The 24,280-nt window shown below is 41.9% G+C and overlaps 1 protein-coding gene across 1 annotated transcript in view; it reads left to right on the top strand.

Moving 5' to 3' along the window:
* Positions 1-24,280, top strand: part of faf1 (Fas (TNFRSF6) associated factor 1) — an 88,132-nt gene that overhangs the window by 22,635 nt on the left and 41,217 nt on the right. Inside the window, exons 9-13 of the mRNA XM_061684548.1 lie at positions 2,373-2,459; positions 21,292-21,387; positions 21,542-21,665; positions 21,796-21,859; positions 21,958-22,039. Coding sequence (XP_061540532.1) covers positions 2,373-2,459; positions 21,292-21,387; positions 21,542-21,665; positions 21,796-21,859; positions 21,958-22,039 — 453 coding nt within the window. The remainder of the gene's footprint in view (positions 1-2,372; positions 2,460-21,291; positions 21,388-21,541; positions 21,666-21,795; positions 21,860-21,957; positions 22,040-24,280) is intronic.

Raw genomic sequence — 24,280 nt, forward strand, 5'->3', positions numbered from 1 at the left:
ATAGAAACCAAAAGATGACAAGGCTACAGCACTGAGAAAAGGAAGGGTGGCTAAAATAAAGGAATGAAAGACATCTGGAGCCTTGGGGAGCTGAAGAAAGGGAGCACGAGGGAGAAAGCTTGTGACTGTTTAACGGAAACTCTTTGATTCTCTTCCAGGCGGGGATTACAGGCAATTGGCATTTACAATGATCGGATCATTAATTTTGCTGTGAGAGGCATTGCCTTGTTGCTCAGCACCAAAGCCAGGCATGCAGTGGTCTCAATAACTTTCTCAAACGCCCCTGTCGGAACTCAGTTCCCAGTTTGATTGAAGTGATGTTACCTTAAATAGATCCCCACCTTTAGCTCCCATTTTTAAAATGATAAGCTGCAACTGTCTTTCAACATTTGGAGTCATGCCTTGCTAACAACCATATAGAATGGCATTTGGACCGAGCAAATAATTTTCTCTAATTCTTTACCAGTTAGATTACTATTATGGAAGACAGGGGGCAGCATTAGACAGAGGCTGTTACATTGTATTGGACAGTGCTAGATGTTGAGTAAATGATGTTCTTAAAGCTCAGTAGGTGCTGCAACATACATTTAAAGTACTTGTAGATGCTACGAGTACAGCCTGCTGTGTAGTCTTACGTTTTATAAGGCTATGACTTTTAATTCTGCTCTTAAAATATCGACTGGCAGCGTTTTTGCAGGTGGGCCAGTCCATTGTGTTGCTGTGTACTTCCACAAAGCGAACAGCTTGTCCTCTACTTTCAATTTCTGTCTCCACTCTCCTCTGTTCCCACCTCTCACCTTCACACTCTCAGTGGTGGGCATTAGTTTGTTGTTTCTCTCAGGCTGCTTTAACCTCTGACAGCAGTCTCTTCATTACTAGTGTTTTTGCCTCTCCTTTCCTCCCTTTACCCCTCTTCTCATCGAGTGGCTAGGCGGTCAGGCAAATCCCTGTAGTGCGGCTGGTCAAACATAGATATTACACTCTGTAATAACACTGGCCACCCGCTCTGACCCCAAGCCCTCCATCCTGGCTATGACTTCTCATCATGAGGGTCACCTCGGAGCAGTATGGTGAGGGCTTTACAACTGCCAGACAAAGGGTGGATTGTGCACTCCTTTATTATTTTTATTTTATTTTTAGTGGCATTCTAATTAATGTGCTTGCCTGAACCAATGCAAAATAAATTGGCCACATTAGCTGTATGGAAAAAAAGCTGCCTTTAATAGTGCTCAGTTTTGACTGACTCACTCAGATGTATTATTTTGGGTGTAGTTTGCGGTGCTGTTCAACATTACCTGCATTATACTGAGTGGTTTCGACTTTTTTTTTTTTTCAGTATTTTGTTTACCACATTTAACTGCACAGCTCTCAGCATTGATGCAGCGTAGTTGTACACCACTGCAGAATACAGTGACAAATATTGTTGATCTAAAATCAGCCAAAAAACCCTGACCATAACGATCTTTGTTAGGATTTATTTATTTCTTAATCCAGAGCTTGTATTGGATCTCATTAGATTGTGCAAGTGATCGTAATGTTGTTGCTGGTTGATGTGTCTCCTCAAGTAGAAACTTTGCCCCCATAGTCTTCACAATCCAGTGTTTCAGCCGTGTGCTCGACATTGACATTGATGTTGTGTTTGTAGCGTTCTTTAAGTTTCCACTTGCATAACCAGCAGCCCTTCATATGCTCAGGGATCCATCTCTCCTAAGTACTTTTTACAAAGACGGGATTTGACCTGTGGACTCTGCCCTACAATGGGCAGTTTTCTCAGCATCAGTGTCCATCCCCACAGGCCCGAAAACTGTGGCTCTCGCTAAACAAATGCTGTAGAATCCACGGCCGCCAGCGCTCAGACGCCGATGGGCTTTGATCACCTTCGGCTTCCGCACATCAGGCTGGCGTTAGGCCTTTAAACCAGCAATGTGCTGGACGGTGAAGCCCGACACCCTTAGGGCCAGGCGCTGCTGTCTGCTAACTGTTTAAAAGCATGGAATGTTATTAATTGATGCAGATACAGCATCCGTGCGTGAATAGGGGGAGAGAAATACTGTTCATTTCAGAACGTGGGGCTGTTGATACAAGGCATTAGCTATGGCATCTGAGGAATGCTAAAAACACTGCTCCCCTTTTTTCATGGTGTGGCTTCTTCCTTTGGGTCATCTCCTTCATTCTCTGCCACCTTTCTTGTTCACCTGCTCCATAAATGCAGCATTCTTTGATGCAGTCCTTCATTGTACTCACTATTTAATTAATCTTAAAGAATGTAATATTGTCGATTTTACCATTACTACCTATTTGTCTCAATGCAGTTGTCATTAGTTGTATGTGGGGTCCTAATGTACAGTGATACCTATTTCTTCTGTTTGCAGGTGAAGAGGAATGTTTCAGACCTAACCAACATCCCAGTACGGCATCAACAGTGGGAAGGATGGCCAGCATCAGCCTCTGATGACTCTGTAAGAAGACATGCATGCACGCGTGCACACACACACACACACACACACACACACACACAAGCATTATTAAAGTTCTGTCACTCATGCCTCTTGGACACAAACAAAGGCATTATTTATTTTGTATTTTTTTTTATAAACAAAAACTGCCTGAAATTGTGTAATAGCTGGACGGTGCACTTCCTACAGTTTCGGATAGAACCGCCTATTGCTTTGAGCTGCGTTTACCTGCGAATGCATTCATGTGGTCAGAGATTTTATTAGCAAAGTGACAAGGTTTTCCAAAAATGACACTCTTGTCAAAATGCTGAATCTGGTTGGGATGGCCACTTCAACATGAGTACAACACACTAAGAATTGTGAAAATCGGATAATGGGTTCAGAAGAAATTTAGTTGTTTTTGGGTGTGACATAGACTATAGAGAATTTGGTCCAAAAATGTCTTAAAATTACAGTAAAACAGTATAACTTGATTATTTCTTAACGTGTGTCCTGGAGGTTTCGTCTGCGACTCGGGGAACCCCTTTTCTGATTGGCTGAGAAGTTTCAGATAAAAAGATCCACCACTAAGCTCGTACGGGCCGAAATTCCGAGGGATTCGCCAAGTCGAAGTTTCAAACTTGCTCTAAAAATTTGACTTAAATAGTGCAAATGGAGCATTATACGTGAGAAGAGCAGTGTGGGCAGACTTTACACCCTATTCGTCATGGGTGTAATCGATCGGTATCGGCCGATAATAGCATGTTATGCTGATTGGCTTTAATGTCATAATTCCATTTGTTTTATGGAAAGTTTCATAAAGATGGCAGCAACTTAGATCACGTTGCTAATTTTATATTTGTCGAGGGCCATTTATGTATCGACAGTCTTGTGTAAAAATTTAACTAGTATGCTCTCTAGTGCTTGAATCCAGAACTGTGGTCTTTAGTACTATTAAAATTACATGGTTCATGGTCTACCCGTGATGGCATTATGTAATACTTTGAAAATGCATCGGTGCTGTGCCATGCCAAAGCCATCTGTTAGAAGCTAATTAAGATGTCAAAGGCCGCTCCCATCATGTGTCCTCTATCTGTGGACATTATAGCTCAAATCATTGAGTTCCACTGACCTCACTCATCCTGAGGTCGCTGGTCGTGGCCATTCATCCACGACACAGTCAAGCAGATCAGAAGCAGAACCTTGAGGAACCTCTGACCCCTTTTGTCTCACCCTGTCTTTGACAGCGTATGTGTTCCCATGCTAATTGTAAGGGATGGTTTATCATGCTACACTGTGGAGCCGCTGTGCACATATTCTTAGGGTCACCGGTGAGCTAACGTTTTCCTTTTAGATCTATGTGATTTCTGTTTAGTTTTAAGGATTGGTATTTGCTTCTTTTTTACCAAGAGATGCATTAACAAGGACAACTTTACTACAGTTTCAGTTTAGATTGGTTTTGGTTAAAAAAAAAAAAAAAGGGGGGGGGGGGGGGGGGGGAAAGTACATGTACAGTCGGCTCCTGTGCAAAGATTTTAAGTGGGACACTGGTTTTGTTGTTTTATTTACCCTTTTCACAGTAATTATTTTGACATACTAAAAGAGAGTTCATAGCAAGACAGATGCAGTTAGTATTATGCAAAAAAATATTTCCAGAAGACTTTTCAGAGTTGTGGTTCCATGGGCCAAAAATGAAGCCACGCCATGTTATGGCGCATCTAGGTAAAGGTACAGATACAGGAATTTATTTCCACCATTTGAGTCACTGTGGCATTAATGGAACGCTCCACCCTCCAAAAATATATTGGTATCCTCTGTCCACATCCTCTATAAAACTAACATACAGATGGACAAAAAAAAAAACTAAAATGTGACACTAAACATTACTTGCTCTTTCCCCCCCCACTTGGAAACAGTTCAAGTTCAACCAGTCTGGGCTCTACTCAATGAACACTCTGATTTCTGGTTACACATGGTTATTATAGCAAACAAAAAATGCTGCCTCAGACTTATGCATTATATTTTGTTCTCAATCATTCATTGAATTATACTAACATTGAGAACAAACCATTCAATTTAAATATATGGTGAATAATTAAATGATAGTCATTAACTAACGGAATTGTGGGTTGCTTTGTGGTTTCATCCAACAGCAGGCAAGCAAAACTAGCTACCACCAAATACATGTTATTAATGATATCCATGTAATCATCAAATAATCTTCCTTTAAAAAGATCATTGAGGTATTAGTTTATGTCATTAGTTTGCACTACTGTACTGCATCATACTGAGAGCTGTTCCTAATTTCCATTCATCCATTTTCTTTACCGTTTATCCTCACTAGGGTCGCGGGCTGCTGGAGCCTATCCCAGCTATCTTTGGGTGGGCGGCGGGGTACACCCTGAACCGGTCGCCAGCCAATCGCAGGGCACATATAAACAAACAACCATTTGCACTCACATTCACACCTACGGGCAATTTAGAGTCTTCAATCAACCCACCACGCATGTTTTTGGGATGTGGGAGGAAACCAGAGTGCCCGGCGAAAACCCAGCCAGGCACGGGGAGAACATGCAAACTCCACACAGGCAGGGCCGGGGATTGAACCCCGGTCCTCAGAACTGTGAGGCAAACGCTCTAACCAGATGTCCACCGTGCCTGCCTAGTGCAGTGTTGTAAAATATAAAACATAAAATAATGTAGATAAATAAACTGGTTATATAAAATGTAATTAAGATGAAAGTGAAACACACCCACAAAAGTACATTTGTGTGTTGATGTGTCCCTAAAAGGGGTGTGGCCTAGTGAGGGACATCAGGAGCTGCAGTCAATTGTGTTGGCCTTTGACCAAGCAGTTAGACGTCAACACTGACCTGTGTTTTTATTTTGTATTTGTGTGTGTGATTGCACCATTCAATAAATGGCTTAAAGTGCATTGGCAACTGTGGCGCTCCTTTTTCCACTTCAATTGAGTGGCGCAACACAAAGCAAATTGGAGCACTTGTAAGTCAACGTACCACTGTGCTTGTATGACAGTTAGGGATGTTACTAGCGCAACACAAAGCAAATTGGGGCACTTGTAAGTCAACGTACCACTGTACTTGTATGACAGGGATGTAACTTAAAACATTGCTTAAACAGATAAAGCTTCTACGATGGCCACAGTTTGTGTATGGTATAAATTAATTCACTTTACATGATCTCCTGAACATTTGTTTTGAATTTAGAACACGTCAGCATCACAGAGTGGCTTTTGTTCAACTTTGTAGGTTCCACTGTACTTGGCAGTTGATGTTACAGACATATCTTTATTGGAGTTCAATACTCAACCCTAGACACCGTGTGTAATATGAATAGTTGCAAAAATAAATACAAATGTAAATTGAAGCAGGAAAACACAGTAATATAACACAATTAAAGAGGGGAAGTAGACTTAAGTGGTAATCGATTCCACTGAAGGCGAACTGGTGTGTGACGGAAATGTAATCTCAGCCTCTGGGCTGCCATGTTTATTGGCCCAAACCCCAAGAGATGAGACTGGGCTAGACTGAGCTAGACACTAACATTGGCTCCCTACCCACCTTCTTGGCCAGCCAAGTCCCGGGCTTTCTCTGTTAATACCTTCAGACGTTTCAATAAGGGGGCTGCGGCTGAAGCAGAGGCCATTATTACACTTCTGTCTCTGCTTTTTAATATCGTCTCATCCAGGAGATACAGAGGCTACGTTGGAGTACTAGCCAGGTGGTGAACAGGCATGAGATGCCATCATATCCAAAACGACCAAGCTAGCAGTAGTCCTAATGCTAAAGAGTAAATATTTATGATTTTATTTATATATATATATATATATATGCTCATGAGAAAAACAAAAATCAGATAATTTAACTATGTTCTTTATTGTGGTTATCATTTAATAATGAGCTGTGTCAAACGTTTTGTCTTTGACTTTCAGTTTAATTACATGCTATATAACCAGTTTATTTATCTACATTATTTTATGTTTTATATTTTACAACACTGCACTAGGCGGAATGGTGGACGTCTGGTTAGAGCATCTGCCTCACAGTTCTGAGGCCCGGGGTTCAATCCCCGGCCCCGCCTGTGTGGAGTTTGCATGTTCTCCCCGTGGCTGCGTGGGTTTTCTCCAGGCACTTCGGTTTCCTCCCACATCCCAAAAACATGCATGGTAGGTTAATTGAAGACTCTAAATTGCTCGTAGGTGCCAATGGTTGTTTGTTTATATGTGCCCTGCGATTGGCTGGCAACCAGTTCAGGGTGAACCCCGCCTCCTGCCTGATTATAGCTGGGATTGGCTCCAGCGCTCCCGCGACCATTGTGAGGATAAGATTCTCAGATAATGGATGGACAACACTGCACTATCTTTATTCAATAAAAATGTAATACAAATTGTGGTGTTTTTGCTGGGGTTCGAATTGTATAATGGCATTTCATTCATTCATTCTTTTCCATACCTCTTATCCTCATTAGGGTCACGGGCGTGCTGGAACCTATCCCAGCTGACTGGGCGAGAGGCGGGGTACACCCTGAACTGGTTGCCAGCCAATCGCAGGGCACATATAAACAATCATTTGCACTCACATTCAAACCTACGGGCAATTTAGAGTCTTCAATTAGCCTACCATGCATGTTTTTGGGATGTGTGAGGAAACCGGAGTACCCAGAGAAAACCCACGCAGGCACGGGGAGAACATGCAAACTCCACACAAGGAGGCAGAACTTGAACTTGTGGCAGAACTTGTGACCTCCTAACTGCAAGGTGGCTGTGCAGTCGTCCACCGTGCCGCAAGTATTTACTACCATTTAGTTCTTGAAAATCAATTTACAGCTGTCTAAAGAGACGTTAACCACTGCAGTGCAACTGAATACAACTGAAACAAACTAGAACTACTCAACATTTGAAGATGACACATGCATATTAGAGAGTGAACAGAAAGGTGATGGTTGAGCAATAGAGCATTACTGTCACCTGGGGGCACCTTTATAGGTATTTCTGGAATTGATACCAACATTAAAAAATATCAATATGGGGGAACCGTTCCAGGCAACCCACGGTACGGTCTGTACACTGGTATTTGGGCCACGGTTCGGTACATTTCTGTATGTGTTTTGTGCATTGATTGATTGAAATTTTTATTTCAAACATGCAGTACAAAACTAGCAAAAAAAACATAATAAATAATACAAATGGAGTATGACTAGCCCATACTGAAACACCTTGTACTGCTGGTCCGAAAAGAATTAGGAATTAGTTAAACTTTGTGGCCTATCGTATTGTTGGAGATGTCGCCAGGACTCACAAAACTGATCAGTCAGGGCAACCACGGGGACTTGGGAGACCAAAATATTGCTTGCGCTGTCACCAAGAAGATGATAAACAAGGTGAACCAATTGACCCCAAAGTCACTGATATAGGCTGATATATTCTTTAATTAAATATATAATGTATATTATGTACAGTATGCATGTCTTACTGAGATGGAAAGTTAATATTAATTGCCTACAGAAAGCGAGACAGGTTTCCACGTGTAATTTGTTAATGCAGACAGGCTTAATAACAGCTTGCGATTCGCAGGGACAATGAGACCCGAAGTTTTGTCGGTGTCCGCTCAGCTGCCAGCTCTGCTTCCTGTTGTCTCTTCATTGCCACTGTCTCTAATCCGTACATCATGGCTGGCCTCACCACTGTCTTATAAACTTTGCCCTTCATCCCTAGCAGAGACTCTTCTGTCACATAACACAGCTGACACCTTCCTTCACCCGTTCTAACCTGCTTGGACCCGTTTCTTCACTTCCTGACCACACTCACCTTTGCTGTGGATGGTTGACCCCAAGTATTTAAAGTCCTCCACCCTTCCTATCTCTTCTCCCTGTAGCCTCACTCTTCCCCCACCAACCCTCTCATTCATGCACATATATTCTGTTTTACTTCGGCTAATCTTCATTCCTCTTATTTCCAGTGCATGCCTCCATCTTTCTAACTGTTCCTCCACCTGCTCCCTGCTTTCACTGCAGATCACAATGTCATCTGCAAACATCATGGTCCATGGGGATTCCAGTCTAACCTCATCTGTCAGCCTATCCATCACCACTGCAAACAGGAAGGGGCTCAGGGCTGATCCCTGATGCAGTCCAACCTCCACCTTAAATTCGTCTGTCACACCTCCAGCACACCTCACCACTGTTCTGCTGCCCTCGTACATGTCCTGTATTATTCTAACATAATCTGTCACTCCAGACTTCCGCATGCAGTACCACAGTTCCTCTCTGGGTACTCTTGTCATTGGCTTTCTCTAGATCTACAAAGACACAATGTAGCTCCTTCTGACCTCTGTACTTTTCCATCAACATCCTCAAGACAAATAATGCATCTTTGGTACTCTTTCTAGGGATGAAACCATACAGTTGCTCGCAAATACTCACTTCTGTCCTTAGTCTAGCCTCCACTACTCTTTCCCATAACTTCATTGTGTGGCTCATAAACTTTATTCCTCTATAGTTCCCACAGCTCTGCACATCACCCCTTTCTTAAAAATGGGCACCAGCACACTTTTCCTCCATTCCTCAGGCATCTTCTCACGTGCTAGAATTCTATTGAACAAGCTGGTCAAAAACTCCACAGCCACCTCTCCGAGATGCTTCCATACCTCCACAGGAATGTCATCAGGACCAACTGCCTTTCCATTTTTCATCCTCTTTAATGCCTTTCTAACTTCCCCCTTACTAATCATTGCCACTTCCTGGTCCACCACGCTTGCCTCTTCTACTCTCTCATTTTCCTCATTCATCAACTCCTCAAAGTATTCTTTCCATCTATCTAGCACACTACTGGCACCAGTCAACATATTTCCATCTCTATCCTTAATCACCCTAACCTGCTGCACAGCCTTCCCATCTCTATCCCTCTGTCTGGCCAGCCTGTATAGATCCTTTTCTCCTGCTTTCGTGTCCAACCTGCCATACATGTCATCATATGCCTCGTTTGGCCTTTGCCACCTCTACCTTTGCCCTGTGTCGCATCTCAATGTATTCCTTTCGCCTCTCCTCGGTCCTCTCAGTGTCCCACTTCTTCTTAGCTAACCTTTTTCCTTGTATGATTTCCTGTACTGTGAGGTTCCACCACCAAGTCTACTTCTCTCCTTTCCTGCCAGAAGATACACCAAGTACTCTCCTGCCTGCCTCTCTGATCACCTTGGCTGCAGTGGTCCAGTCTTCTGGAAGCTCCTCCTGTCCACCGAGAGCCTGTCTCACCTCTTCCCGAAAAGCTGCACAACAGTTCTCTGCTCTGCCTTTGTCTTCCTAATCTTCCTCCCCACCACCAGAGTCATTTTACACACCACCATCCTATGCTGTCTAGCCACACTCTCCCCTACGACAACCTTACAGTCGGTAACCTCCTTCAGATTACACCGTCTGTAATCCACCTGGGTGCTTCTACCTCCGCTCTTGTAGGTCACACTATGTTCCTGCCTCCTCTGGGGAAAATGTGTTCACTACAGCCATTTGCATCCTTTTTGCAAAGTCTATCACCATCTGTCCCTCCAAGTTCCTTTCCTGGATGCCGTACTTACCCATCACTTCTTCATTACCCCTATTTCTTTCACCAACATATCCATTACAATCTGCACCAATCACGACTCTCTCTGTCTGGGATGCTCAGAACTACTTCGTCTCGCTCCTTCCAGAATTTCTCTTTCACCTCTCGGTCACATCCTACCTGTGGGGCGTAGTCACTAATCACATTACACATAACACACTCAATTTAAAGTTCGATCTGATACGCTTTTTACCTCCAAGAGATTCTTAGCCAACTCTTCTTTTAAAATAACCCCGACTCCATTTCTCTTCCCATTTACACCATGGTAAAATAATTTAAACCCTGCCCCTAAACCTCTAGCCTTACTGCCTTTCCACCTGGTCTCCTGGACACACAATATATCAACCTTTCTCCTAATCATCATGTCAACCAACTCCCGAGATTTTACTGTCATAGTCCCAACATTCAAAGTCCCCACATTCAGTTCTAGGCTCTGTGCTTTCCTCTTCTTTCTGCCGAAGAACCCGCTTTCCACCTCTTCTTCGACTTCGACCCACAGTAGCTGAATTTTCCCAGGCGCCCTGCAGGTTGACTGCGCCGGTGGCGGATGTTGTTAACCCGCGCCACGACCGATCCGGTATGGAATTCTTTGGATGAACGCTCATATTTGTTTTGCCAAGTTTTAAGCCGGATGCTCTTCCTGACGCAACCATATGCATTTATCCGGGCTTGGGACCGGCCTACAGTTTGCACTGGCTTGTGGCCCTCATAGGGCTGCATTTCTAAACCGATAATAATCGTAATAGAAGGTTCCATGTAAACCAGGCTAGTCTTACAACTCTGTATTTCAGACCCAGGGCGATCCATATCACAGAGTAAAGAAAACCAATTTGATAGAGGAAAAAAGAGAGGAAACTATAATAATGACAATATAATAATAATACTTATTTAGAAGCAAATAATAATAATACAAATAACTAGGCCAGGGCTTATTTTTCACAATTTCAGAGGCATTAAAAAAACCAATATCCAGACTCCTTACCAGCGACGCATATATCACACGCTTTCACGGGCTGCAGAGAAGCAGCCTCTGAGCCGGCATAATGACCATTAACCAACCATTAGCCAGGACAATCTTCCCTCCTTTGAAATTCAGTGGGCAACGGGCTTTTGTTGCCGCCGAATGATACTCCATAGGTGGCCAAAGCCGTGCGACGCGGCTCCGGTCCCCCAGATGAATATTCCCCTCAGGACGAGGAGGAGGGAAGGAGGTCGTGAGGCTAAAGGTACTAACGCTGTTGTGCTGAACCTCCAACAGCATCTCCAACAGCTGACAATGGACCGTGGGGCGGCGGATTTCGTCTGTTTCGCCGCTGCCTCACAACGTGCGTTGGTGCTAAACGGCAAGAAAAGTTGCCCAAATCACTCAAAAGCGTTACACTTAAGGGAAGATGTATTTTTTTCAAGTTGTGGGCATAGTTTAATGGCTAATTGCATGCTATACTGGTAGAACTGGGTGAAGTTATTTATGAACAAGAAAGTGCAGATCCGCCAAATGGCTACTGCATGGAATAAGTGCGCTTGGTGTCTATATAGTGTGGCATTTGACCTAGGCCCATGATGTCACGGGGCTAGTTTTTAAAATCCCTCCCACAAAATCAGGAAAATTTAGAAGGTGAAAAAGTTTTAAGCCATATCTCAACAATTCAGTACTATCAATACTATCATCACAGAATACATATACAGTAATCCTCTGCTATATCACGGTTCTTGGTTCGTGGTCCTGCCATACTGCAGATTTTTACTGTTGTTTGCAGAATTTTACTGCCGTTGTTACTATTATGCTGTTAGTACAATATTTTTGTTATCCATTGCTCTTGCTCTCAATATATTGTGTGAGTACAATATTTTTTGTTATTTATTGCTCTTGCTCTCAATATATTGTGTGTTTAGGCATGCCATGAAAGCATTAGCTCCCGGGCTAGCGAACGTAGTAAATAGTTAACTTTCCCTAAAGTGTCCCAGTTATGTGCATCTACGGATCCAAAGCTGTTCCGCCAGCGGCTCGCCACGTCGTGAGCGATGCGCCGGGTGTTACCACAACAATGAAAATGTATTGAGTCCGGATAAATTTTAAATGTATTTAAAATTTTTAGGCAGACCTTAAAAGGCATGTGCGAGTCAGGTGGCCTGAAAACTTGGCTCATTTACACCAGTTCTGGGCCAATATTCCTGCCAGCTGTTGTGAGAAGCTTGTGGAAGATATCCAAAATGTTTGACCCAAGTCATACAGTTTAAAGGCAATAGACTTAAGAAAGTAGCAATAAATTGTCTAAAAAAATAAATAAAAATCTTCTATTTAGCAAATAGAAATTATTTTGGTCACTGTAATTGAGCTAAAACAGGAACGGTTTGGTCTGATTTCATGTCAGACTGTGAGGGGGGGGGGGAAAGTGTGCTTCTTTATATATGCACCACGCTATAACAGTCGAATGGGAGGGTGGTCTTCTGTTAGCCAATTGACCGTTACATTGAAGGACTTTTTTTTTGTGGTCATATACACTCATATTACTGTACAGTAAAATTTTTTGTAGTTTTTTTTTCATGGCCCGTTATATCGGGGTCCGTTATGGCGTGGTTCCACTGTAGGGTATGAAAATATCGGTTTTCAACTGTACATAGGTCAATATATTAGACACTCACTGAGTGGAGGTTTCATAAGACTTGCTCACGTCTTGCTTGATGTTAGGCATATTTTTGCGGAGGATTTTGATTGAAATCTAAATTGTACCACTTCTGGAATTTGGAGGTTATACTGTAATGTAGTGTAAAAAAAAAATATTTACCACAGCAAGCAGGAGTGTATTTGCCTGTTTTGAATCAGTAGTTTCAGTGCTCCTGCTTGGTTCATTGGGATTTTACCCCATTTTTCCACTCTGTTGTTTTTGTGAGGTAAGAACGGGGCATTGGAGTTGAGTGCTATTGTGTGTGTAATTGTATCATGTATTGTTGGAGTGTAGGAAATTAGTTTGTCAGAGAGAAATTCTCACGTTTTGGAGGAACTTGCTTGTTAAGTGTTGCGTCACCTTGGAACTACTACTACTCAATGTGTTTCATTGTTTATTGTGCTCGAAGTTATTCAATGTCCTAAGAAACCTTGAAATTAGATCAGGATGGATAATGCTCATGTGTCACCGGACAACAGTTTACTCAGTTTGCTGTGTTATTGTTGTTGTGTTTTTCTGCTGTAGTTACCTTGTGGAGACTTTCCATGCGGTCCTTATAGTTGTTGTGATGATTGGCAGTACTTCCTCCATAACTGGAGGAGTGATTGACAGGATCCTTTATTACATCCCTTCATCCTCTCAAGTCCTCAACCCCATCTACAACACATCCTTCCTGCGAGCCTGTAATTGCTGACATTTATGTAGTGTTTCATGGTGTTTGCTAATGTATTAATGCTGTAGAGCCCGAGAGATAACTCGCCTTGTAGGCCAGCCCCTCTCTCCATTTCCCTGCTGGCATTAAAGGAATCGTCCTCTACCTGACAATGGCCTATGAAATCATAGTTTTATTGTTTGGGGGTGGTGAGGGGGCCTCTGTTTCCATAACAACACGGCTGAGCTGCAAGCTCAGGAGACCCCTCCCTCGTTCGATTGTCTGCCTTCAGGTGACATTCAGCTGCGAGTTCCGTCTGTTGCATTTTCCATTTTTTTCTTCCCTCTTTAAAAAAAGCTTAATGTATTTTTTCATGTACTCAAAATGAAGGATTTTCATTAGGTTAGCTGTAGCTTTAAAGGCACAATTGTAGTAACACCACAACAGAGACTGGAACTTGTGAACGACGTCTCATCAGATTCATCCTCTTCAACAATGACATTTTGTCACGCTGCCCCTGTTCTTCACTCGTCCCATCAAAGAAATAGAATCAGGTGGAACTGTGGTTACCATCAGCACAGCTGTCAGCAGTCATTATCTCACACAACTGCCAGGCTCCCTAATCCAAACACTATGTACACAAGAAAAGAAAAAAATGAAACAGAAAGAATGAAGGGAGAAAAAGAAAGGTACAGAAGGGGGAAAGAGTGCAAGGCAGTGTAATAGAGGAGGGGAGGGGGGAGAACATTCTTTTCCTGTATCGGCCTTTGAATGCTTGGACCCTCAATGCAAGTGTTAATTAAAAGAATCCAAAAAAGAGGAGCCAGGTCTTTTGTGTGGAGATGTGGGAGAGGCCAATTTGGGGGTGGGGTGGGGGTGGGGGGGGGGGGGTTAACCTCGTCACCCCATCCCCTCATGCCCTGCGGCGCTTCAGCCTTGTTTCCACATTTTACCACTGAGCTTTCAAGCTGCACTTGTGTACCTCAACATCGGGAGAAGCCATGGGGTCAAAGCGAGGAAGAGGATTGGGAGGCTCTCCTCTCAAGATTTTCCACCTCTCTTCCTTGCATCTATGTCAGCCCCCAAAGCCTGCAGGCTGCTTTTGACAGGGGAAGTGATCAACTTTATTTATACACTGATAAGGCCCTCAGACCAAAGCCCCTCATTGAGAGCTGTGTGAGTAAAGGGTTATTCTCTCAACGGCCGATATGTTAAAATTTGCACGTGTGATTGTCACTGGATGGGGGTCCTTCTCCTAATGTCCTTAAGGCTCAGACCATTTATGTGTTTATCCGGCTCAACACCTACATCTCTTCCCCCCACTTCTATTACACCTCTCAAATCAGACTTGTGGCTAGAGATGTCCTGTCAGACCCTGTCCATTTTGTCCTCTTGTTCATTATAGAGTGATTTTGGCAAGTTGTTTTTCATCACTTTTGACTTTGAGAAATATGAATTGGAAGTTTAGTGCCTAGGCCTGGAGTACTAAACAATGTGGAGTTATGTTACATGAGCAAATATGAGCCAATCCAGTTAAGTGTTCTTCGTTGGTGTTCCTGGGGTGTGACGCTTACACTCTAGTACACTCACTACTAATTGGTAATACACAAGAAACACAATATGTTTAGTCTTTTATCGGTCTCTTTTTACGCCTAACACACCCCACAGAAATCTAGTAGATGGGAGTTTTTATTGTTGAAAGGTTTAAGACCGTGCACATGTGAACCATCTACTTGTCCTGTAGATACTCATATGCGTATATTAGGTTTGAGAATTAACGTTCTGAGATTGTCTGCGCTGGTCAGAGTAAAACAATCTTGAGTAGCAAACACATCCACCATTTCTGAAGGTTTCCATCTGACATATAATGCAAATTTGTTTTCACTTTCATGTCGTCGTATAAAAAAACAAATGGCCTGAAAGAATCTTTGGTTAAAAGTGATATGAAGTGAATAGGCCACAGTGCCGTGAAAAAGTATTGCCCCCCTTCTCAAATTATTATATTTTTGCATAGTGTCCCCACTTTAAGATCATCAAATAAATGTATCAGACAAATATAACCCAAATGAACTTAAAATGCTGTTTTTAAATGTTATTTATTAAGAAAAAAATATATTCGTTACCTGGCCCTGTGTGAAAAAGTAATGACCCCTTAAACCTAATAACTGGTAGGGCCAGCTTCAGCAGCAACAACTAAAATCACGTGTTTTCTATAACTGGCAATGAGTCTTTCACACTCTGTGGAGATATTTTGGCCCACTCTTCCTTTTAGAATTGTTTGAATTCAGCAAAAATTGAGGGTTGAACGGCCTTTTTAAGGTCATACATACCACTGCATTTTAATCGCATTCAAGTCTGGACTTTGACTAGGCCAGTCCAGAACTTTAAAAATATATATATATATATATATTCAAGTCATTCAGATGTTGACTTGCTGGTGTGTTTTGGATCGTTATCCTGCTGCAGAGCCAAGTGCGCTTCAGCATGAGGTCAAATTTATGGCTGAAAATTCTCATTCAGGATTTTCGGTTAAAGAGCAGAATTCATGGTTCCATCAATCACACCAATTTGTCCAGGTCTTGAAGGAGCAAAGCAGCCCAACACCACCACACTACCACCACCATATTTGACTGCTGGTGTGATGATCTTTTTCTGAAATGCTGTGCTACATTTACGCCAGATGTAACAAGACACACACCTTCCAAAAAGATCAACTTTAATCTCGTCAATCCATATAACCACCTCCATAATCCTTAAATAGAAGACGACGAAGAATTGGGACGACCAGAACCCTTCCTCGAGCAATCGGCGGAGAAGAGCCTTGGTGAGAGAGGTAAAGAAGAATCCAAAGATCACTGTGGCTGAGCTCCAGAGATGCAGTCCGGAGATGGGACAAAGTTCTAGAAAGTCAACCATCACTGCAGCCCTCCACCACTCGGGGCTTTATGGCAGAGTGGCCCGACGGAAGCCTCTCCTCAGTGCAAGACACATGAAAGCCCGCATGAAGTTTGCTAAAAAAAAAAAACACCTGAAGTACTCCAAGATGGTGAGGAATAAGATTCTCTGGTCTGATGAGACCAAGATAGAACTTTTTGGCCTTAATTCTAAGCGGTATCTGTGGAGAAAACCAGGCACTGCTCATCATCTGTGCAATACAATCCCAACAGTAAAGCATGTTGGAGGCCAGCATCATGCTGCGGGGGTGTTTTTCAGCTGAAAGATGAATGCGGCCAAGTACAGGGATATCCTGGACGAAAACGTTCTCCAGAGTGCTCATGACCTCAGACTGGGTCGAAGGTTCACCTTCCAACAAGACAATGACCCTAAGCACACAGCTAAAATAACGAAGGAGTGGCTTCAGAACAACGCCGTGACTGTTCTTGAATGGCCCAGCCAGAGCCCTGACTTAAACCCAATTGAGCATCTCTGGAGAGACCTGAAAATGGATGTCCACCAACGTTCACCATCCAATCTGACAGAACTGGACAGGATCTGCAAGAAGGAATGGCAGAGGATCCCCAAATCCAGGTGTGAAAAACTTTTGCATCATTCCCAAAAAGACTCATGGCTGTAATAGCTCAAAAGGGTGCTTCTACTAAATACTGAGCAAAGGGTCTGAATACTTAAGGCTGTGTGATATTTCATTTTTTCTTTTTTAATAAATCTGCAAAAATTTCAACAATTCAGTTTTTTTTCTGTCTATATGGGGTGTTGCGTGTACATTGAGGGGAAAAAAATAACAAATGATTTTAGCAAATGGCTCCAATATAACAAAGAGTGAAAATTTTAAAGGGGTCTGAATACTTTCCGTACCCACTGTATGTCTCTTTTCTTGTCTACACCGCAAAACAGACGAAAAGTTTGATGTGGCTGACATGGTCGAGTGGTCATTTGCCATAGAAGTGTAGGCCTGCATGAAGAACCGCTCTCTTTTTTGGAGGGGGACACAAACTCCCTGCGGTCTGTGCATGTCTTTTCAGACTCAATTGGCATTGCATGTAATCGTGTCCTGATTCAACCACGTCCAGCTGCTCTTTGTGCATCCAAGCTGATCACAGCACCTCTGCAGGGGACGAGCAACTCCTCTGCCTCTTTTCTCCCCCTAGCCCAGCCTGCGTGCCCTGACTCACTCCTGTTGTTGAGAAGTTCACTCTCCCAGAAAAAGAGTCTGCATCTGGGCTTTCTGTATTCACTTTCTCTTTACAATTAGCACATGTCAGTGAATATAGTGTTGTACCATAAGGACAATGGTATCATTCAGGCTGCAAGAGATGGCAAGATAGTACTGCCAGTAATGCCTATAATGGGTTTTGTTGACTGCAATTAAGATGTTATCTTGTTGAGGAAATATTGACTCTGATTTTTTTCTGTTGTTGTGTGTCGCACATTGTTATATGATGGCAATTAATCTCCGATCACATCACTTTTTAAAAGCAGGTTTCTTTGGTTTCACTCTGCTTTGTGCAGTTCATATTGTTGATATCCCTCGGGCCTAAGCCTGCAGATACCATTTGTAATGAGTCCCTACTGCATTCTGACATTTTCAGTCATGACTTTGGATTTGGCAGCTCATTAGGCTGTAGTTTTCAATTTCAAAATAATTTCAGTAAAAAGGAAATTTGGATTTTTCTTACCTTTTGTACTTCATCTACATAGGTTGTTTTTACAGACATTTACTCAGTCTTCTTTAAGTTAAGCTTAAGTCTACACAGAAACTACCTAATTTATTTATTTATTTTCATGTTTGTCACACTTAAATGTTTCCCATCTATCAAACAAATTTAAATATTAGTCAAAGACAATACAAGTAAACATGCAGTTTTTAAATGGTTTTTATTAAGGGAGAAAAAAATCCAAACCTGCGTGGCCCTTTGAGAAAAGGTTATTGCCCCCTAAACCTAATAACTGGTTGGGCCACCCTTAGCAGCAAAATCCGCAAACAAGCGTTTGCGATAGCTTGCAATGAGTCTCTGACAGCGCTGTGGAGGAATTTTGGCACACTCATCTTTGCAGAATTGTTGTAATTCAGCCACATTGGATGGTTTTCAAGCATGAACCACCTTTTTTTAAGGTCATGCCACAGCATCGCAATAGGATTCAGGTCAGGACTTTGACTAGGCCACTCCAAAGTTTTCATTTTATTTTTATTCAGCCATTCAGAGGTGGATTTGCTGTTGTGATTTGGATCATTGTCCTGTTGCAGAACCCAAGTTCATTTTAGCTGGGGGTCACGAACAGATGGCACCGGAATCATTCAGGATTTCTTGGTAGACAGCAGAATTCATGGTTCCATTTATCACAGCAAGTCTTCCAGGTCCTGAAGTAGCAAAACAGCCCCAGACCTTCACACTACCACTACCATGTTTACTGCTGCTATGATGTTCTTTTTCTGAAATGCGGTGTTACTTTTACGCCAGATATAATGGGGGACACAACTTCCAAAAAGTTCAACTTTTGTCTCGTCAGACCACAGAGTATTTTCCTTAAAGTCTTGGGGATCATCAAGATGTCTTCTGGCAAACTTGAGACGAGCCTTAATGTTCTTTTTGCTCAGCAGTGTTCTTTGTCTTGGTACTGTGGCATGTAGGCCGTTTTGTCTCTTTCTTTAGTGGAGTCATGAACACTGACCTTAACTGAGACAAGTTAGGCCTGCAGTTCTTTGGATGTAGTTGTGGGGTCTTTTGGGACCTGTTGGATGAGTCGTCCCTACGGTCTTGGGGTAAATTTGGTCAGCCGGCCACTCCTTGGAAGTTTCACCACTGTTATGTTTTTGCCACTTGTGGAGAATGGCCTCACTGTGGTTCGCTGGCATCCCAAAGCTTTAGAAATGGCTTCATAACCTTTCCACACTGATAAGGTCTCAATTACGTCTTCCTCATTTGCTCCTGAACTTTTTCACATCTCGGCATGATGTCTAGCTTTTGAGGATCTTTTGGTCCACTTCACTTTGCAGGGCTCTACACTAACTTTTGCACTAATAGTAGGAGTACTTTTTCAGTTGGTCGCACCAGCACATGATTTGGTTGCACCATTTTTTTGAGGAGGTACAGCATGACCATGGCATACCATAGGTTTGTATGAAGTAAAGATTAATCTGACCGCAGACAAAACAGGTCAATTTAATGTAAAAGAAACCCAAAGGCTTTACTTTTATTTGATCATTTGTTTGACGCAGAGGGGCCAGCTCTTATAGTGAGGACTCCTAACAATGTTACCGTGGGAAAGCAACTTAATTTTGAGCATTACCACAACCATATGATTGACACACATTTAACAATTATTATTATTATAGTGTACCACCAACATATGAAAGAATCTTTATCACTATTCATACTATTTTGCAAATTATTTCCTCGTAAAACTTTTACCTTTTTAAAATCATAGTCCCAAACAGAACATGGATAAATCATTACTACTGCAAACATTGCACTTTATTTTAATGATACTTTGTTTTCCTCCTATTTAAAGGAGTCTGGGCGTCTTAACTTTGCACATACAGTATCTTCATATGTCTATACTATAAACGGGGTTTAAACCAGTGCCTTGTTGGAGGTAGGGAATCCTGCAAGTTTCATCTGGAGTTCACGGAATTTCAAATTCAAATTCAAAACAGGTATATATTTTATTGTCTGTGTGGATGCTCAGTCATCCAGGTCATGCACAAAATGAACCACACATCAATTGCACACAAAATCATTGTTAAAAGAACAAAACCAACAAGACATGAATTTCACACACATACAAAAAAAAAAATCAATTAAATGAAAATGTACTGTAAGTGAAATTGAATTTTGCTGTTGCCATTCCCCTTGGTAAGTGCCACACTCATCAGAGGAATGGGCTTGATGAAAATTCACAACAAAATCTGTTCCTTTTCTTTGTTATTTCTACAATCCTCGAAAAGGGTTCATTGGCAAGAGTAGATTTTTTTTGGGCTCTTTTTTTATTATTGGATGCACTTTCTGACGCCACAGCAATGCTATCAACTCAGGTGTATCGTTGAAATGTTAAATAAAGAGAACAAGAACAAAGCATTTCAACTCGAGGCGAAGCGCCGCAATGGTAAACGCCCACGTTGACGCAGCGTTGTTTTAAACGGCATGAACACGGCATTCAAAATGCAGTGTAAAAAGCTTCAATCGAACCCAGGTTAAGAACCACTGGTTTAAACAGAAAGATAGACAGATAGATTCGTTAGCTTTGCTAGCTTCATAACAAAGCTTTGCACATGACTCTGTTTGTAATAAATGAGTGAAATGAAAACAACAAGAAATTAAGCAAGCAATCTTTGCAGTTAGTGGTTTTCATTCACTCATAAGTTCCATAGATACTATATAGGCTTTAATTGCTTTTGATGGGACCTCTAATAATAACATACATATATAAAAAAAAATAAGCAGAGGGAGTATTTCAAACTGCCCTGCTGCACAGCAAAAGTGTTCCAGCAGAAAAGGCATATGGATGGCCATGCAGCTGAACAGGACAGGTACAAAAATAAATAAATAATAAGCAGTCATTATCACTATTTAATCAACATCACAAAAAAACGTCTCTACAGTTGGTAGCATTGTGTGTGTGTGTGTGTGTTGTTTTTCTTTTTTTTTTAGTGACAAGGCGCTAGAGGGGTCAGAAAAGTTGCTCTTGCTAAGTTGGCAGCACTGAAGACACAAGTTGCTCTTGCTTGCTTGTATCGTTTACACACACATGGACATCATAATAGCGCTGCTCTTAAAACTAAAGCACCACTTTCAAAATTAAAGCACTGCTTTCAAATAAAGTACCACATATTTTACATTTTATTTTTACTTCATAGAGACTGTGAGGGCTGGTCAAAGACTCTGGATGGCCCGGATGTGACCTGCGGGGCCTTACTTTTCCCTGGTCTGGTCTAATTTGTCAATGGCTTTTTATTTCCTGTCTTAGATGACGCTAGCTGCCTCTGGGATCAACTATCCCTGCCATCACCTCACTGTTTGTCGAAGGTCCTCACCAGCCAATGTCCAGGAACCCGCAGAAGAGGTATTTAGATTCACATACACAAATGCAGTCATGGGTGCTGTGCTTTCCGTTACTCTCCTTTGTGCCGTGTATACATACAGTACAGACTGAAAATAACAAGGTAAATTGATACGTCTGGTATTGACTTGTTAAAATGAGTGATTTACATTCACAGTGTGCAGATGTCCACATGATTAGTGATAGCGAGGGGGATGATTTTGAGGACGCGTCAGAGTTTGGTGTGGATGATTCAGAGATGTTTGGAACAGGCTCCTCCAACTGTCGGAAAACGCCTATGAGTATGTACAGCTGACCATTGTTAAACAGTTTAAACTAATTCTGTTGCTACCAGTGACAGTTTGAGCTATTGTGCTAAAACCTTGCTAGCGCATCCAAAGGCTGACCGTTTAATTCATTTTGCCCTTACAGTGCCAGAGAATAGTGAGAATGAAGCTGATGCCTTACTGCACTTTACTGCGGAATTTTCTTCAAGGTGAGCTCAGCAAAGGGTCTTTGGCATGTGAACCTAATGGACTCTAAAACTGTTAGCATGTAAAATATCTTTGTCTACTATGTGTGTGTTTCCTGCAGGTATGGAGAAAACCACCCAATGTTCTTCATTGGATCTTTGGAGGCAGCGTCTCAAGAGGCCTTCTATGGCAAAGCCAGAGAAGTAAGTCCAGATTTTTTATTGCTGAATAGTTCTTAATTGGGTGAGATACTACAATTACAGTGACATATGCATTTTTTTGTGACTTTCTCTGAATAAACAAAAGTTTCCCTCATAAATAATTTAATAATTTGTTCCCGAGATTAACCTAATGGTCCATATATTTTGGCTATTTAGACCTCCATAGAGTGACTCTCTAACATGGACTGAGTATAAAAGTGTCAATTTTATTTGGAAAAAAACACCTTAGTTTTATCATACGAGTGTCCAGAAAAGGCCCCTCTGACAGCCACTTCTGTTTGACCCAGTTTTGTATCCGCCTTGTTCATATTTGGCTAAGCCCCCCCTTCCTCTGATTGGTTGCCTCCATGTAGAAAACCCACTTCTGAGAGCACACGTGTTTATGTTGACAGCGCTGGCTCGGAAGCGGAAAGAGAAGGCGGAGATCTTCACTAGTGATGTAGATAAGCTCGAGAAATTCAAATGACCAGATTTCAGGCCTCTCTGCAGAAAAACGTCTGGTACTCAGAAATGTGTTGATGATTTTAATTCAATTTTCATGTTTAATGAGGCATCATAGAGCCAGTATTACATCCCAAATACTAGTAAGAGTTGGTTTGGTAAAAAATGGCACCTTTAACTCTACACGTTTGACATTTTGTAATGGCCATACAAGTTAAAATAATTATCAGTAATGGCAATAATACATAATAATAATTTGAACCCTGCCAGCTCACCCGCTAACCCTAATTGAGGATAAATGTTATATAAAATAGATTTATGGATAATGAATTAAAACAATACTTTTGTTGGAAAAAAAAAACTCAAGGTGTGCTTTTCCGCCACCAACACTTGAGTCTTCCTGCTTTTATTTAATGCTTTGATACTGGCTAAATGGAGCTCCATTTTCATTTCATATGTCATCTAATTTCAACATGACATGTCTCTCTAGCTGATGCTTTTTTTCCCCAAGACAACACAAAGGAGGAACAGACACTGTTCAAGATATCTGTCAAGGGCACGTGCTACAATTTTTCTCCCTCACAGCAAAGCTGATGGGAATCTTGAAACATAGCAGTCAGTATGACGAAGCAGTTTCTGTATGTACAATGTTAAATGTACTGTACTCAACATACCGTCGACTAGAGAATTTTTTATAATCGTTTTAAAGAATGGTGAGACAGGTTCTTTAACGGCCCCCTCCAAAAGTAGACAAAAGTTCAGAATTCCATCTTTTATTCCATGATATTTACATCTAGATGTGTTAAACAACTCCAGTGAGTAAAAGCATTGGAACATGTGACTGATGGGTGTTTCTAGTTGCTCAGGTGTTGCCTTTTAGATTGATTGCTTAAACATTAAATAGTGCTTGTTTTTGGCTTTGGGTTTCACCTGTGAAAACTACATTTGCTGTTAAGCAAAGATGAAGACCAGAGAGCTGTCTATGGGAGAATAGCAAACCATTCTGAAGCTGAGGGAAGCGGTAAAATCGATCAGAGCTATTGCACAAACATTAGACATAGCCAATACACCAATTTGGAATGTCCTGAAAAAGAAAGAAACTACTGGTGTACTGAGCAACAGACATCGAACAGGTCGGCCAAGGGTATCAACAGCAGTTGATAACAGAAACATTGTGAGAGCTATGAAGTAACACCCAAAGACAACAGTCAGTGACATCACTCCCAGCCTCCACATGCCAGGGGTGAAGGTATCACAAAGGCCAAAATATGGAGAAAGAAAGGATCTGCTTATGATCCAAAACACACAAGCTCATCTGTGAAGCATGGTGGATGTAATATCATGGCTTGGGATTGCATGGCTGCTTGGGGAATGGGCTCACTTGTCTTTATTGATGGTGTAACTCATGATGGTCACAGCAAAATGAATTCTGAAGTCCACAAAACCATTTTGTCTGGCAATTCACAGAAAAGCGCATCCAAACTAATCGGGAGAAGGTTCATCGTGCAACAAGACAATGACCCAAAACTAGAGTTGGGCATCGTTTGAGCAATTCCGGTCACGATTCCGGTTCCTCATTTCGATTCCGGTTCCAAACGATTCTTGGTTCGGACTCAAGCGGGCCGGACCACAATATGTTTGGCTTAAAAATCCATAAATAAGTTATTCCAAATTTTCCCCATTGTTTTGGTACTTTTGGAAAATATTCACATCAGAATCAGAATAATCTTTATTTGCCACGTATGTCCAAAAAACACACAAGGAATTTGTCTCCGGTAGTTG

The sequence above is a fragment of the Phycodurus eques genome, chromosome 8 (assembly GCF_024500275.1).
Source record: "Phycodurus eques isolate BA_2022a chromosome 8, UOR_Pequ_1.1, whole genome shotgun sequence".
NCBI classification, from domain to species: Eukaryota; Metazoa; Chordata; class Actinopteri; order Syngnathiformes; family Syngnathidae; genus Phycodurus; species Phycodurus eques.